Source organism: Zootoca vivipara, chromosome 15, assembly GCF_963506605.1.
Source record: "Zootoca vivipara chromosome 15, rZooViv1.1, whole genome shotgun sequence".
NCBI lineage: Eukaryota > Metazoa > Chordata > Lepidosauria > Squamata > Lacertidae > Zootoca > Zootoca vivipara.
This window is the reverse complement of record NC_083290.1, coordinates 34,138,857-34,152,085: the sequence shown is the minus strand read 5'-3', so window position 1 is coordinate 34,152,085 and position 13,229 is coordinate 34,138,857. Positions and strand designations below refer to the sequence as shown.

At 46.6% G+C, this 13,229-nt stretch overlaps 1 protein-coding gene across 2 annotated transcripts in view; it reads left to right on the top strand.

Annotated features, from left to right (window-relative positions):
* ROBO4 (roundabout guidance receptor 4) overlaps window positions 1–13,229 on the top strand; it is an 89,677-nt gene that overhangs the window by 20,517 nt on the left and 55,931 nt on the right. Inside the window, exons 7-14 of one of the 2 annotated variants that reach the window (XM_035139647.2) lie at window positions 1,152–1,282; window positions 2,327–2,546; window positions 3,573–3,694; window positions 5,591–5,762; window positions 7,884–8,078; window positions 9,717–9,759; window positions 10,220–10,359; window positions 12,416–12,751. In XM_035139647.2, the coding sequence (XP_034995538.2) occupies window positions 1,152–1,282; window positions 2,327–2,546; window positions 3,573–3,694; window positions 5,591–5,762; window positions 7,884–8,078; window positions 9,717–9,759; window positions 10,220–10,359; window positions 12,416–12,751 (1,359 nt within the window). Of the gene's footprint in view, window positions 1–1,151; window positions 1,283–2,326; window positions 2,547–3,572; window positions 3,695–5,590; window positions 5,763–7,883; window positions 8,079–9,716; window positions 9,760–10,219; window positions 10,360–12,412; window positions 12,752–13,229 lie in introns of both variants that reach the window. The other variant, XM_035139646.2, reaches the window with a different exon arrangement.

Below are 13,229 nucleotides of genomic sequence, written 5' to 3'. Positions count from 1 at the left end.
ATGGTTACTTGGGTGCGAAGCCCTGGGACAAATGCCCCCCCTCCCCTGTGATCAGTCCTGTGTGTAGAAACCTCTGGCTTCTGTGTGACAGGAAGGTAGCCTACCATAGTGGGATGAGAATTACACCTGTTGTTTTGCCACCTCCGCTTTTGGAACTGTTGACTTTTTGCCTCTGGCCACAGTTCTTACCTTTGGCTCTACACACTGCTGGCGTGAGATCTTCAACAGGTTGCCCACTGTTGGAAGATGTGCATCTGTCTGAAAAAGGTTCCTCACCTTTTTGCTGTAGCCTAACAATAACTAGGAGGGCACCAGGTTGGGGAAGGCCATGGAGGAAAGCCACGTCACACCACAATGATGTATTTTGATAATTGTTGCTGCTGGCATCGCCCTGCCTTGGGAGATTATGGAGGAGTGAACCTTCACTTTGAGGGTGAAAAACTGTTGGAAGGTGTGGCTGGAGAGACATGTTTTGTTGCAGCTGGGACAGATGAAGGCATAGGCACTGAGTTGCGACCAGCATTGGGTTGGCCCTTCGATTGTGCATGAAGTCAATATGCAATGCCCCCCCCAACATGGGCAGGCCAACTCAGCCCACTATCCCACCGCCAGCCACCTTACCTTTGTGAAAGGGACGCCCTGCCGTGGCCCTGCCAATCCTCAAAAGGACAAGGCAGAGCCAAGCATCTTCATCCTGGCATGTCCTTTGAGGATAGCCACGAAATTAGGGGTGGGCGGTCCCCTTCTTGAAAATATTGGAGGGTCCCTGGCCCCCATGGCCCTCCGTAGATGGCAGCTCTGGATGAAGGCATCCGGTTATGTTGCTGCAGATGCACCAATCAGTTTCTTCTCTCTGAGCTCCTCCCAGTGGTCATTCCTCCTCTGGTCACTGCTATGGATGCACAACCAGACTTTCTGTTTCCAGGCACTGGGGTCTCCTGCAAGTGAATCCCACAATGGCAGGATTGATGTTGCCAGCCTTCATTTATTGTGAGCTGCGTTGGCTACCATATCCTGTAGGAAAGCAGCACAAACTTGAGCATAATGCAAAGGAAGGGTGGCTTCAAAGGGACTGACCTTATCATCTCTCAATTAGGGTAAAGTCCATGTTCTCCAAGGATACACCCTTGAGTCTGTTTTTTGGCTTCTAGATCCCCTGGACACTAGCCAGAGCAAGCAGGACAGGCCAAAAGATGCATTGAAGGAGCCGATGGATGCAAAGGTTTACCTGGCAAACGTCACTGCTGTCCCCTCCACGCCAGCAGCCCACCTGCACTGGAAGGTGAATTAGATATAGCAAAGGTGTAACAGAGCACACAGATAGGGGCAGCATGGTCTAAACCCACGGGCCATTCCAATTGGGCCCACAAGGTGATTTCCCCAAATCATGCCCACCTCTCAATCAGCTGACGTGACTTAAGCAAGATGGGTTTTGGTTCTGCATTAGATGTGGGTGCCTGTTCCCAGGAGGATTTAACCCAGGATTTAACTCATCAGCTGACAGGTGGGAGTTAAATTCTGTTCAGGGAACAGGCGCACACAGCCAAAGGAAGCCTGTAAAATGCAGACATCTTTCTCCCACTTCCTGCAGTGGCAGAGGTAGGGATGAAGGGGAGAAAGTAGTTACAAAATGCAGGTATTTATTGAACACTGCCGTTTAAATCTGTTCATGAATGTTGTTCAAAATCCAAATTTTGAGCTGAATTGAGCTGGCTGTTCAGAGTTGAATTGCAAAAGCTTGCAGAATTTTAATTTAATTTAATTTGGAGTGAAGATTCTGTTTGGCTCTTGTCTATTCCCACTTTGTTCCATAGCTTTTGTGTTCCTCAGGGACCTCATCTATATCTCCAAGAGTCGCTTGACCCAAACAATGCTGTGGTTTCTGCAGATATCACAGTTCTCTCTGATTTAGCTTGGGGGAGAAATCTAGCCACGTTGCATGTTAAGGCAAGCCTGCTTGTTGTGAACCAACAAGTCAACTGAAAGGTAGCCATCCTTCAAAACCCACGCGCGCCTCCAAATTCTATGACACCATTCTCCAGCCAAAAATTGTGCATGAAAAGGCATGATATCGAAGAAGGTGACATTACATTGGAGGGAAATGCTTGCAAAAATGTATATATTAGCCAAAACTGCATAACTAAATGCATTGTGTGCAGTTTTGTGTAGATGTTTTTAAAGGAAGAAATTGCAAGACGAGGAAGTCAGGGAAAGTGAATTTAAGGTTGGAAGAACGAGAAATGGAGAGAAGCTTAAACTGGCAAATTTTCTCCATTCCTACTCCGAACTAGAGGTTAACCCAGATTTCCCACCTATTGCCTTGAAGGTTGTCTCCTCTTCTCAGCGCATAGATGGCTATGTGGTGTTCTACCGCTCCCTGTTGCCTGTGACCACACACTGGGCTGAATGGCATGCCCAAAGCAACCACCGTACCATCATCCCAGGGCTTGAGAGAGGTTATAAGTATGAGTTCAAGGTGCAACCATATTCAGGGAAGGTTTATGGCTTGGACAGCAACGTAAGGGATCTCTGGATCCCAGAAGAAGGTACGACACTTCAGCACTTCCTCTTTTTGAACACTAAATATTCTGGAACATGGGTGGAGAACCAGTGGCCATCCATACGTTGTTGGACTCCAACTCCCATCAGTCCCAGTCACCACATCCTAATGGCTGGGGACAATGGAGGTTGTAGTCGAGCAGAGATGCATCCAGAGCAGGGATACACCTAATTGCAGTCCTTCAGGGCCTGTAGAGAGCTACAGGTTCCTCGTTCCTGCTCTAGAGGCAGTGATGTGGTGAGATCTGTGTCCAGCACTTTACCTTCCTTAGGCAGTGGGGTGCATGTGAACATAAAGAAATGAGTTATATTGGGCATAGGGGATGTTTTTAGACTCCAACTGCCCCAGCCAGCATGGCCAATGATCTGGGGTGATGGGAGTTAGAATCTAACATTTGGAGGGCCACAGTTCCCCCTGGCCATTGATCCATTCCCCCCCCCCATTATTGTCTCACCTGGTTGGACACAGTTCTCTAAGGTGCCAGGCACAGGACTTTTCCTAGCTGTGACACCCGAGGCTCCATTAACTGAAGACTGAACCCACCCAGGACCTTCTGTCTACAAAGCATGTGGCTGAGCTTTGACCTAGCCCTTGGAGGCCAGTAGGCTTCTTCTGTGCTCTTGCACCTTTGCAAAACCCAGGCAGCACTGAGCACTAGCGGCAGGTTATGAGCCCTGCCTTGTCGCCATGAAATGAAATTAAGAGTACATCATTCAAAGGTGGACCTTTCCCCATCCTGCGCTCTCTAGTCTTCTGCTGATTGTGCCAGCCCAGGGCTAATTTTGCCACCTCCACCCCCCCCCCGAGAACTCTTTGGGATCCACCAGGCATGCAAAGGATTGGGATCCCTTCCCTCAGTCTTTAGCTGAGGGATCTCCCTAAACAGATCTTTAGCTGTTGAGTTGTATGGAGGAGGCAGGAGGTGGAAGAGTAGATAATAGCATGTAGTTGGAGGCCTGTTGCTCCTCCTTTTCCTAAAATGTATCTCAACAACCCTATACTTTCTTCCCAGTGCCTGGTGCTTCCCCTGAGAGCATCAGCATCACCACATTTCAAGATGTGAATGGCACTGTGATCATCCACTGGGAGGCCCCTCCACAAGACATGCACAATGGTATCATCAAAGGTTACCAGGTAAGGAGGCATGGAATTGGTGGCATTTGGGTACCACAATATCTGGTTGATGGTGATGGATAGAAGGAATCTGGAGGGAGGACGATTAAGTGGTATTCCACCAAGGTCTGGTGGAATAGAGCATTTCATGGGGGAGGATCAAACTAAAACTGTGGTTGCAACCTTTCAGCGTTATCCAGCTGTTCTACTTGGGGAAACTGGGGGAACTAGATATGTGCTTGAGTGGCATGCAGTTACATTTCTTTATGTTTCCTGTAATAATTACAGGCATGAGGAATCTCTGGCCCTCCAGATGTTGCTGAACTACAGCTCCCACCAGCCCCAGGAAGTATGGTCAATGGACGGGGATGGTGGAAGTTGAAGTTCAGCAGTATTTGAAGGGCCAGAGGCTACCCACACCTCACCTGGTTCTTACTTTGTCATTTCAAGGCTTGTTTCCTCTTTTGCCTGCTGTCATGCTCCTTGTATATTATACATGTATGGCAGGTGCATGTATGGCAGGGAATCTCAAGCCTGGGGGGGGGGTCAAATGTGGCCCTCCTGACATATCAACCTGGCCCTCAGAATTCTCAGCAGGCCACACCCCTCACTGGTACTGCTTTACCCCTCAAATGTCGTTACTTGGCTAGAATGTGTCCTTGAATTCTGATGTTGCTTCTTGCTTGTCTGGATGGAGGCAAGGGAGGGGCCTGTGTGTGTTTGTAGAAACTAGCCTACTTTACAGAGATAAAACTTTACATTCCTTGCCCTGCCCACTTTTTCCTACACTGGGATCTTCACTGGCTCCCAGTAAATTTCCAAGCACAATTCAAAGTGCTTGCCTTCCAGTCCTTGCCTTCCCCCATTCTTAAACCCAGCCCTTCTTCCATGACCAAGTCCCTCGCCATACTTTCTAACTAAAGGACAGACACACAGTATGCTCTTTAGTTAGAAAGTATGGAGAAGGACTCAGTTGGAGAAACGCTTCCCTGCTTAGAAAACTGTGTCTGCACAGCCATGGCCGAGCTGCGAGGCTGTGCAACCAGCCTGCCTTTTTTACCCCTGTGAGTCATAAATCATTTCAGGGGAACTGGAATTTATCCTCTTTCTAATTTGGGGACTTAAAAACAAAAGGTGGAGTTCTGAGTTTCTGTATAATACACAGAACTCTTCAGAGCTAGATCTGTTTATGCTGAAACTCCCTGGATTCTCCAGCAGACTGCCTCATCTCTTGTCTCAGTTCAAAGTGTTGGTGCTGACCTTTCAAGCCCTAAACGGCCTCGGCCCTGTATACCTGAAGGAGTGTTTCCACCCCCATTGTCCAGTCCAGACACTGAGGTCTAGGTCCAAGGGCCTTCTGGCAGTTCCCTCCCTGCGAGAAGTGAAGCTACAGGGAATCAGGCAGAGGGCCTTCTCAGCAGTGGCACCCTCCCTGTGGAACACCCTCCCATCAGATGTCAAGGAGATAAATAACAATACAACTTTTAGAAGACATCTGAAGGCAGTCCTGTATTGGGAAGTTTTAATGTTTGATGTTTTGTTATGTTTTTATATTTTGCTGGAAGCTGCCCAGAGTGGCTGGGGCAACCCAGACAGATGAGTGGGGTATAAATAATAAAACTAATTAATCACTCAATCAATCAATTCCTCTGGCTTCACACACTACTGGCATGTGCCCCACCACCCCAGAAATGCAGCCCACAGACTGAGAAAAACAAAACTTAGCCTTAGCCACCCCGTTATTTGGCGTCTTTCCCCAACATTGCATCTGTCTCTCACTGCTTTGCTAGATGTGTGACTCTGTGCAGGATATATTTGGTTCCTCTCATGTGTGCTTCTGTTCTGCAGAAATTGCCGTCTTGTGCCGCTCTGTGTGAGACAGGCTGACGTTTTTCTTCTCTCGCCTTGTGTTTGTAGGTCTGGTTCTTGGGCAATGAAACTTCCTCAGGCTCCAACAGAACAGTGGGTGGAGAAACACACAGCCTAGAAGTGACAGGCCTGGCTAATGGGCAAAAATTCTGTGTCCAGGTAGCAGCAGTCAATGGAGCTGGAATTGGAGTGCCCAGTAATCCTGTATGCAGTGCTGTAGGTCAGAGGTGCTATTTTGTAGTTGATCCCTTAGTACAGGGGTGGGGACACCTGTGGCAATGTAGATGCTGTTGGACTACAACTCCCATCATTCCTGACCATTTACTATGCTGGCTTCGGTAGATGGGACTTGTAGCATCTTGTAGCAGGGCCAGGGATGGCCCCCAAAAGAGGATGGCTTTAAAAGAGGATTGTGCCAATTCATAGAATATCAGTCCAAAAATATGGTTCAAAAGCTTTACTTACGTTAGTAAAAAACAAACAAACCAGTTTTATATGCGTTATAACACTGTGACACCAGATGGCGCTGTGGAGACCAGTCTTTTGTCAACGTGATTTCCCTTTATGAAATTTACAATGTGTTTAGCTGAAATGCTTCTTTGATGCGTCTAAATTGGGCCTTACAGAACTTAACTTCAAAACAACTTAGAACAAATAAAAGTTACATCCACTTAGTTGCATAATTTCATATACTGATCCCAGCATAAGGCATAATATCTTAGATTATAAATACTGTATATTGCAGTCTGAGCTAAAAACCAAAGCTCTGTCTCTTAACCATTGCAGCCTCCATTAGCCTCAGGCTGTTTTACTGGAGACAGAGATTCACACAACTGCAATACCGCCTCTCCCCATATGAACCTACAGTACTCGGACCCTGAAATCATCCTCCGAGGCCTTTCTTTGTGTGCCTCCTCCATGAGAGGTCTGGAGGGTGGCAACATGAGAACGGGCTTTACTGCAGTGGCTCCACGTTTGTGGAATGCTCTCCCCAGGGAGGCTTGCCTGGCACCTTCATTATACACCTTTAGGCTCCAGGTGAAAACATCCCACTTTAACCAGGCCTTTGGCCAACTGACATCTGATGCCCTTTTAAATGGACTGCGGAAGGAGGGATTATTGGCTTGTCTATGATGATGATGATGCTCTTTTTTTCCTACTCATATTGAAATACTGCCCCTCAATGAGGCCGAATTTAGATTCACAAATGTTCAGGGGTATGCGTACCCCTAACACCCCCTCCCCAAAAGCACTGGTATTATGTGTTTTTTAATATTGCAATTCTTTGTCATTAACCGCCCTGAGATCTACCAGGATAGGGCAGTTTACAAACAAGGCTACACAACAACAACAACAAAGAGAGCACCTCACCCAAGTTGAATGCCTCCAGATTAACATATGTACTACAGTCCTTTTCATATGATTCTGAGCTAAACACCTTGTGACTGAGCCAGCAGAGATACAGCCCCACTTAATGGTTGACCTGTTAGGCTCTTCCTCAGCTTCAATGGAAATTTCCAGCCATGCTTCACAGTACAATCCTGGCACATTATAGATTTATTTCCCATTTCAATGTACATTAAACAATGATACTTAACAGGGTGGTAGCTTCCTCCTCCTTAGTCTCTGTGTTGTCATTGTAGGGAGGAGGATGGGGAGCAAAACTGGGATGAGTTGGCTCTGTGACGGGTATAGGACTCCTTTGAGTTGTTTATGACTCAATTAGGAGCCACTGATTACCGCCCGGCACGCTTTCTCTAGCGCCTCTGCTCCGTAGACCCGGGCTGGCAGTAAAACACACAGCAGAGTTCTTCTTCTTCTCACACACAGCGGAAACTTGTATAGCCGTTGGATAAAAAGCCTCTTAAGAACACACAGAGTCCAAGGTGTTCTAATAACTACTGGAGTTTATTTTAAAGAGAAAATAACAAACAACCTGGTGAGAGCGCAGACATCTTGCGACCGTCTCCCAGGCAAAACGAAACCAACTGATACACACAGAAACACTTCTAGCACATTCTGTAACATGATATCTTCCTCAGTGGTCAGGTGCTACACAGTACACAGTTAACCCCTTCGGTTACTTGTTACTCCTCACAGGCTCTGCCTCTCATTGGCTCTGGCTCCACCTGCTGTTGGTCCTCTTCCCCTCCAGCTGCCATGGGCATCTGGCATCACTGCTGTGATCTCCAGCATGTGCCCCGCCACTCAGCTGTAGCCACGCCTCCCACTGAATATATTGTCCCTGAGGCCAGGGCTCATCTACTGTGTGTACACACAGTCCAAACCTTCTTCATTCTTCTGTGGCTTAAGTTCACCATCACACCTCGTTCCTTTCCAGAGCCGATAGTCGAGAAGATGGCCAAGACCCCGGACTTCCATTCCGCCAACTACATCCTGGAAGTGGTGCGCCAACCTGTCTTCATTGCCAGTGTGGGCTCGGCCCTCTGGGTCATGCTGATGGCTTTCACGGTTTACGTTTGCCAGCAGCAAGCCAGGCAGTATGGCCGGAGACATCCATATGCTCTAGGTGAAGGTAAGGGAGGCAGATAGAGTCTGGCCTTCGGCTTATGGAAAGGGCAGCGTTCTGACTCATTGCACTGGTGGGTAAATGGGCTCAGTGTAGGGTCTCAGTCTGAATAGGACACTCTGCCAGTGGTGGGAAACCTTTTTCAGTCTGAGGTCCCCATTTCCTTCTGGGCAATCTTCTGAGGGCGACGTTTCAGTGACAGGCAGAGCCGGAGACGAAAGTGGGTGCAGCAATTATTATTATTATTATTATTATTATTATTATTATTATTATTATTATTATTATTATTTATACCCCGCCCTTCCCAGTCAAGACCGGGCTCAGGGCGGCTAACAACAAGAATATCAAAGCAAGCATAAAAGAAACAATTCAATTAAAATGCAGATTAAATACAATGTTAAGATTCAATTTTAAAATTAGGGATCTACAAGTGCAACCTCATTTAAATATCTGTAGGATAAAGCCTTAGGGGAGGGTAACACCGGGGTCAAACTGAGTCAGTCCAAAGGCCAAGCGGAACAGCTCCGTCTTGCAGGCCCTACGAAAAGATGACAACTCCCGCTGGGCCCTAGTCTCGTGAGAGAGAGCGTTCCACCAGGTCAGGGCTAGTACTGAGAAGGCCCTGGTCCTGGTCGAGGCCAGTCTAACCACCTTGTGACTCGGGATCTCCAGTATGTTATTATTTGTGGGCCTTAATGTCCTCTGCGGGGCATACCAGGAGAGGCAGTCCCTTTACCATTGTACAATAGACTGGTTTCTACATACAGTCAACACAACCCTCTCCTATCCTCCTACCTGAAGGAGCGTCTCCACCCCCATCATTCTGCCCGGACACTGAGGTCCAGGACCGAGGGCCTTCTGGCGGTTCCCTCGTTGCAAGAAGCCAAGTTGCAGGGAACCAGGCAGAGGGCCTTCTCGGTGGTGGCGCCCACCCTGTGGAACGCCCTCCCATCAGATGTCAAAGAGAAAAACAGCTACCAGATTTTTAGAAGACATCTGAAGGCAGCCCTGTTTAGGCAGGCTTTTAATGTTTAATATATTATTTTATTGCATTTTTCTGTTGGAAGCCGCCCAGAGTGGCTGGGGAAACCCAGCCAGATGGGCGGGGTATAAATATATTATTATTATTATTATTATTATTATTATTATTATTATTATTATTATTATTATTATTATTATTATATCATCCGTCCTGGCAAGCAATAGGTGTTATCAAAGTCCAAGGAATGTATCCCAGCGGGTCAAAAACACTCAAGGAGGGGGCGGAGCAGGGATGTAGCCTGGGGAGAAGTGTTTTGGCCTGGGAAGATTTCCAAGAGTTATACAGAAATTGCTGGGGAGGTGTCGGGAACCCTGCTCTATTCTAAGCATGCATGTGGGGGGGGGGGATTGTCACAGCATGTGCATTGCATGTGATTGTATGGGGGGGCATTGCTTCCTTGAACACCGCCCCCCCAGCAACTGAATACATTAAGCACACCAAGAGGTCGCTTGATCCCAGGTCAGGAGTTAAGTTGTGGTCTTACTATGCAGTGTGGCAGGGAGTGCTGCTGCCAGCTGCAGTGAGGAATCATAAAATGAATTGTCCGTGAAGACAAGTTTGCCTGCCTAATGCTCTTTTGCCATGCACCTCACTCTCTCCAGGTTTGTATAGAAACGCCAGTGATGACACCATCATCAAACACAGGTATGCTGCCGTTCCTCCTCTCTCTCTCAGGATGCATGCATATTTCTATCTGGGCAAGACAGCTCCAGCAAAATAGTTAAATGCCGTGGAATGTTTGGTGGCAATCAGGGGGCAAGTTATCACCCACCACCACTGTGACCCAGAATTAAATAGCAATTTCACTTCTTCATGTCCTGTCCTTGTCATGCAAAACCTGAACAAAATCACTACAGTTCTTTATACATGTCTAGTCTTCTTGTAAGGGGGTGGGGGCTGAGGTATATATTTCTGCAGCTTTCTAGTCCTGTGTGTGCAAATGAAGACACCTGCCTGGCTTGAATGCCCAAGCTACCAATAGAGTTGTGCCGTGTCCTTCTCTGATTTCACAGTCTTCTGTCTGTCTGTTTAGTCAGTGAGTCTGTCTGCCACTCCACCGAGATTTGCATCTATGAAAGTGTGCCTGTTTCCCCTTTGGCTGTAGGGTAGACTGTAGTGATTCTCCCTGGCTTTCAAACACATGGAAGTCAACTTCAGGCTCCAAGAACTACAGCACCAGCAGCAGCTTGAGCAGTCAGCTCTTGTGGACCGAACCCAAAGATAACCAGGAATCCCACAAATCTAGTAAGTGCCCCTTGCGAAAGAGCAGGTGGTTTAGTTTTGCTTAGAGCAGGCTTCCTGAAACTTGGCCCTCCAGATGTTTTGAGACTACAATTCCCATCATCCCTGACCACTGGTCCTGCTAGCGAGGGATCATGGGAGTTGTAGGCCAAAAACATCTGGAGGGCCGAGTTTGAGGAAGCTTGGCTTAGAGCTTGCTGAATTTCTCTGAAATTTACAATCTGATCCATTTTCTGAGGAAATTGTTAGAGAATTTCACACATTGGCCACCCTGGAGAACATTTGGCAAGATAGCCTGAGAATATTGTTGCTTGCGAGTAGGGTGGAGAATTTTGGGTGGAACTGTGCATCTGGTTTTAATATTGTTTATTACGATATGGTTGTTGCTCAAATATAGGGGAGCATTTATCCTTGCTCATTTCAGCATGTTGCCTTTTGCACTTTTAAGTGGACGATTCACCAAGACTTGGGTTTATGAACGGTTGCATTTGTGTAGAGTTGGTGCAATAGGACCTGTTGACCCTGTTCTTCTGTGCTGCAATCTGTATAGTGAGTATAGAGAGAGCGGATGATTCTCCTTTTATTAAGCACTCTCCCAGGAAGATCGGAAGATCTGGCTTCCATCTGCTTAAGGGATGCTCACTCGTATGCTACTGGGAAGGTTGTAAAAAAAACCCAACTGACTTCAATACAGATCAGGAGAAATCGTCTGTTGGCTTGAGGGATGGAGGGAACGTATAATAGTATCCCATCTGTTTCCAATTGTTTTAACAAGTTGCATGTTTTATTTCTGTACTTAATTTTATTGATCTGCAGCCATAATAAGGAATTATATTATTGTTGAAAGATGCAGAGGGGTTGGACCCTGGTCCTTGCAAACCTCCACTCTTAGCTCATTGCCACCTTCATCCGCTGACAGTATTATTTCATTCTTCCAGTGAGCTGCTTTTCATGCAATGTGAGCTTAGTGCAGACATGTGAATGCAAGGGTTCCTGGAGTTGGTTCCTCCCCTGATCCTCTTCCTGCTGCACTACTGCTGCGCTTAACCATGGTTTGGCTTAGCATGTTGTCTGAACTAAGGATCTCACTCCAGACAAACCATGGATTGTAAACCCAGGAACAAGGCATGGTTACAGCCTATGGTTTTTCTGGAGTGCAACAAACCATGATCCCTGATTTGGATGGCACACGAGCCAAACCATGGCTTAGTTCAGCAGCCATATTGGAAGCATCAGGGCTGGAGAAGGAGCCCAAGGTAGCTGCAATCTTGTCTCCGGGAACCTGCCCATCCATGCATTCTAGAGTTATTTGGATTTTGCACGTCTCTGAATTTTGAGGTATCAAAATGCATATACCGTTATTGGCCCGATTATAAGCCTCACTTCCCCCCCCCCAAATTCCGACCGCGAAAAGTTAAAGTGGGGCTTAAATTCGCAACCTTACAAAAATGGGCTTTTACAGTATCGCTGCTGAAACAGACATACGGTTAAACGGAACAAAATATGTTTTATTGCCGATTTGCGAGCTTGAGACTGTTCATTTGTCATTTACGGGTGTGAGCGCCTGCAGAATTGTAGCGATTGAATAGCAATTTGCAGTTTTAGCGTTTGTACAGTAACTTTTGTGGGCTTGCAAGGCATAAATGGGCTCGGAGTTACAATTCTACCAACCCCAGTGCTTTCATCCTGTAACCCAATTTCAAGGGAGCGGCTTATATTCTACCCCACCCCCCTTGAATTTTAAAGGTGTGGCTTATTTGCAGGTGCGGCTTATATTCAAGACAATACAGTAAAATGTGTACTGTAAGGATAAAATATACTCTTGGAAATGCATACTATGAGAGAAATTTAAAAATGCATTTAAGGACATTTACGTATACATATTTAAATAGGATCTTTTTGTAGATTCCTTTTTTTTAAAAAAAAACGGATTATTGCAGTAACAGGGCAAAATGGAGTTGTGAATCAACACATGCAAAATGGCTATGAACTAAGTAGGTTGCTCCATCCCTGACTGACCCCTCCTTTTTGCATTTTCCTTCCCCCCTCCCCACAGCAGCATCCTTCGACAGGCAGAGCCAAGGTTCCCACATCCAAACTGTTCCTATGGTGCCTGATAGCAGGAGCAGCAGCCTATATGGGGCACTTTATGTAGATCTTCCCGTGAAGGACCTGAAAACTTTCTACAATGCCCCACCGCCTCGCCTTTCCAGCCCCAGCCTGCATGCCGTGGAACTGGTGCAAAATGGTGACCAGATGTTTATGCCCCACTACAGTCCGAACCCCTGGCTTGCCAGTACTAGCGGAGCAGCACATCAAGGGCCACGGAAGGCAAAGGGCTCCCTATCTCCAAATCTTATACCTCAGGGATCCTGGAATAAAAATAGCAAGAAAGGTAAGACATCATCATCATCATCATCATCATCATCATCATCATCATCATCATCTCTCTCTCTCTCTCTCTCTCTCTCTCTCTCTCTCTCTCTCTCTCTCTCTCTCTCTCTCTCTCTCTCTCTCTCTCCTATGACACCATAATATATAAAGAGTTGTGAAAGTAAGATTGCCAGAAAGTAAGATTGGCAGAACAGCTGCATCACCATTAGTAGTTTGGCAGATGATGTTTCTTCCCATTCTTCTTCTTCTTCTTCTTCTTCTTCTTCTTCTTCTTCTTCTTCTTCTTCTTCTTCTTCTTCTTCTTCTTCTTCTTCTTCTTCTTCTTCTTCTTCTTCTTCATATACCACCCTATACCCAGAGATCTCAGGGCAATTCACAGAAAAGATCACAACATATATAATCAGAATAAAACCAACAATGAAATAACCCCCCTCCCACCCTCGAAAAGAGCCACATTTTAAAAGGGTATAGGATGTCAA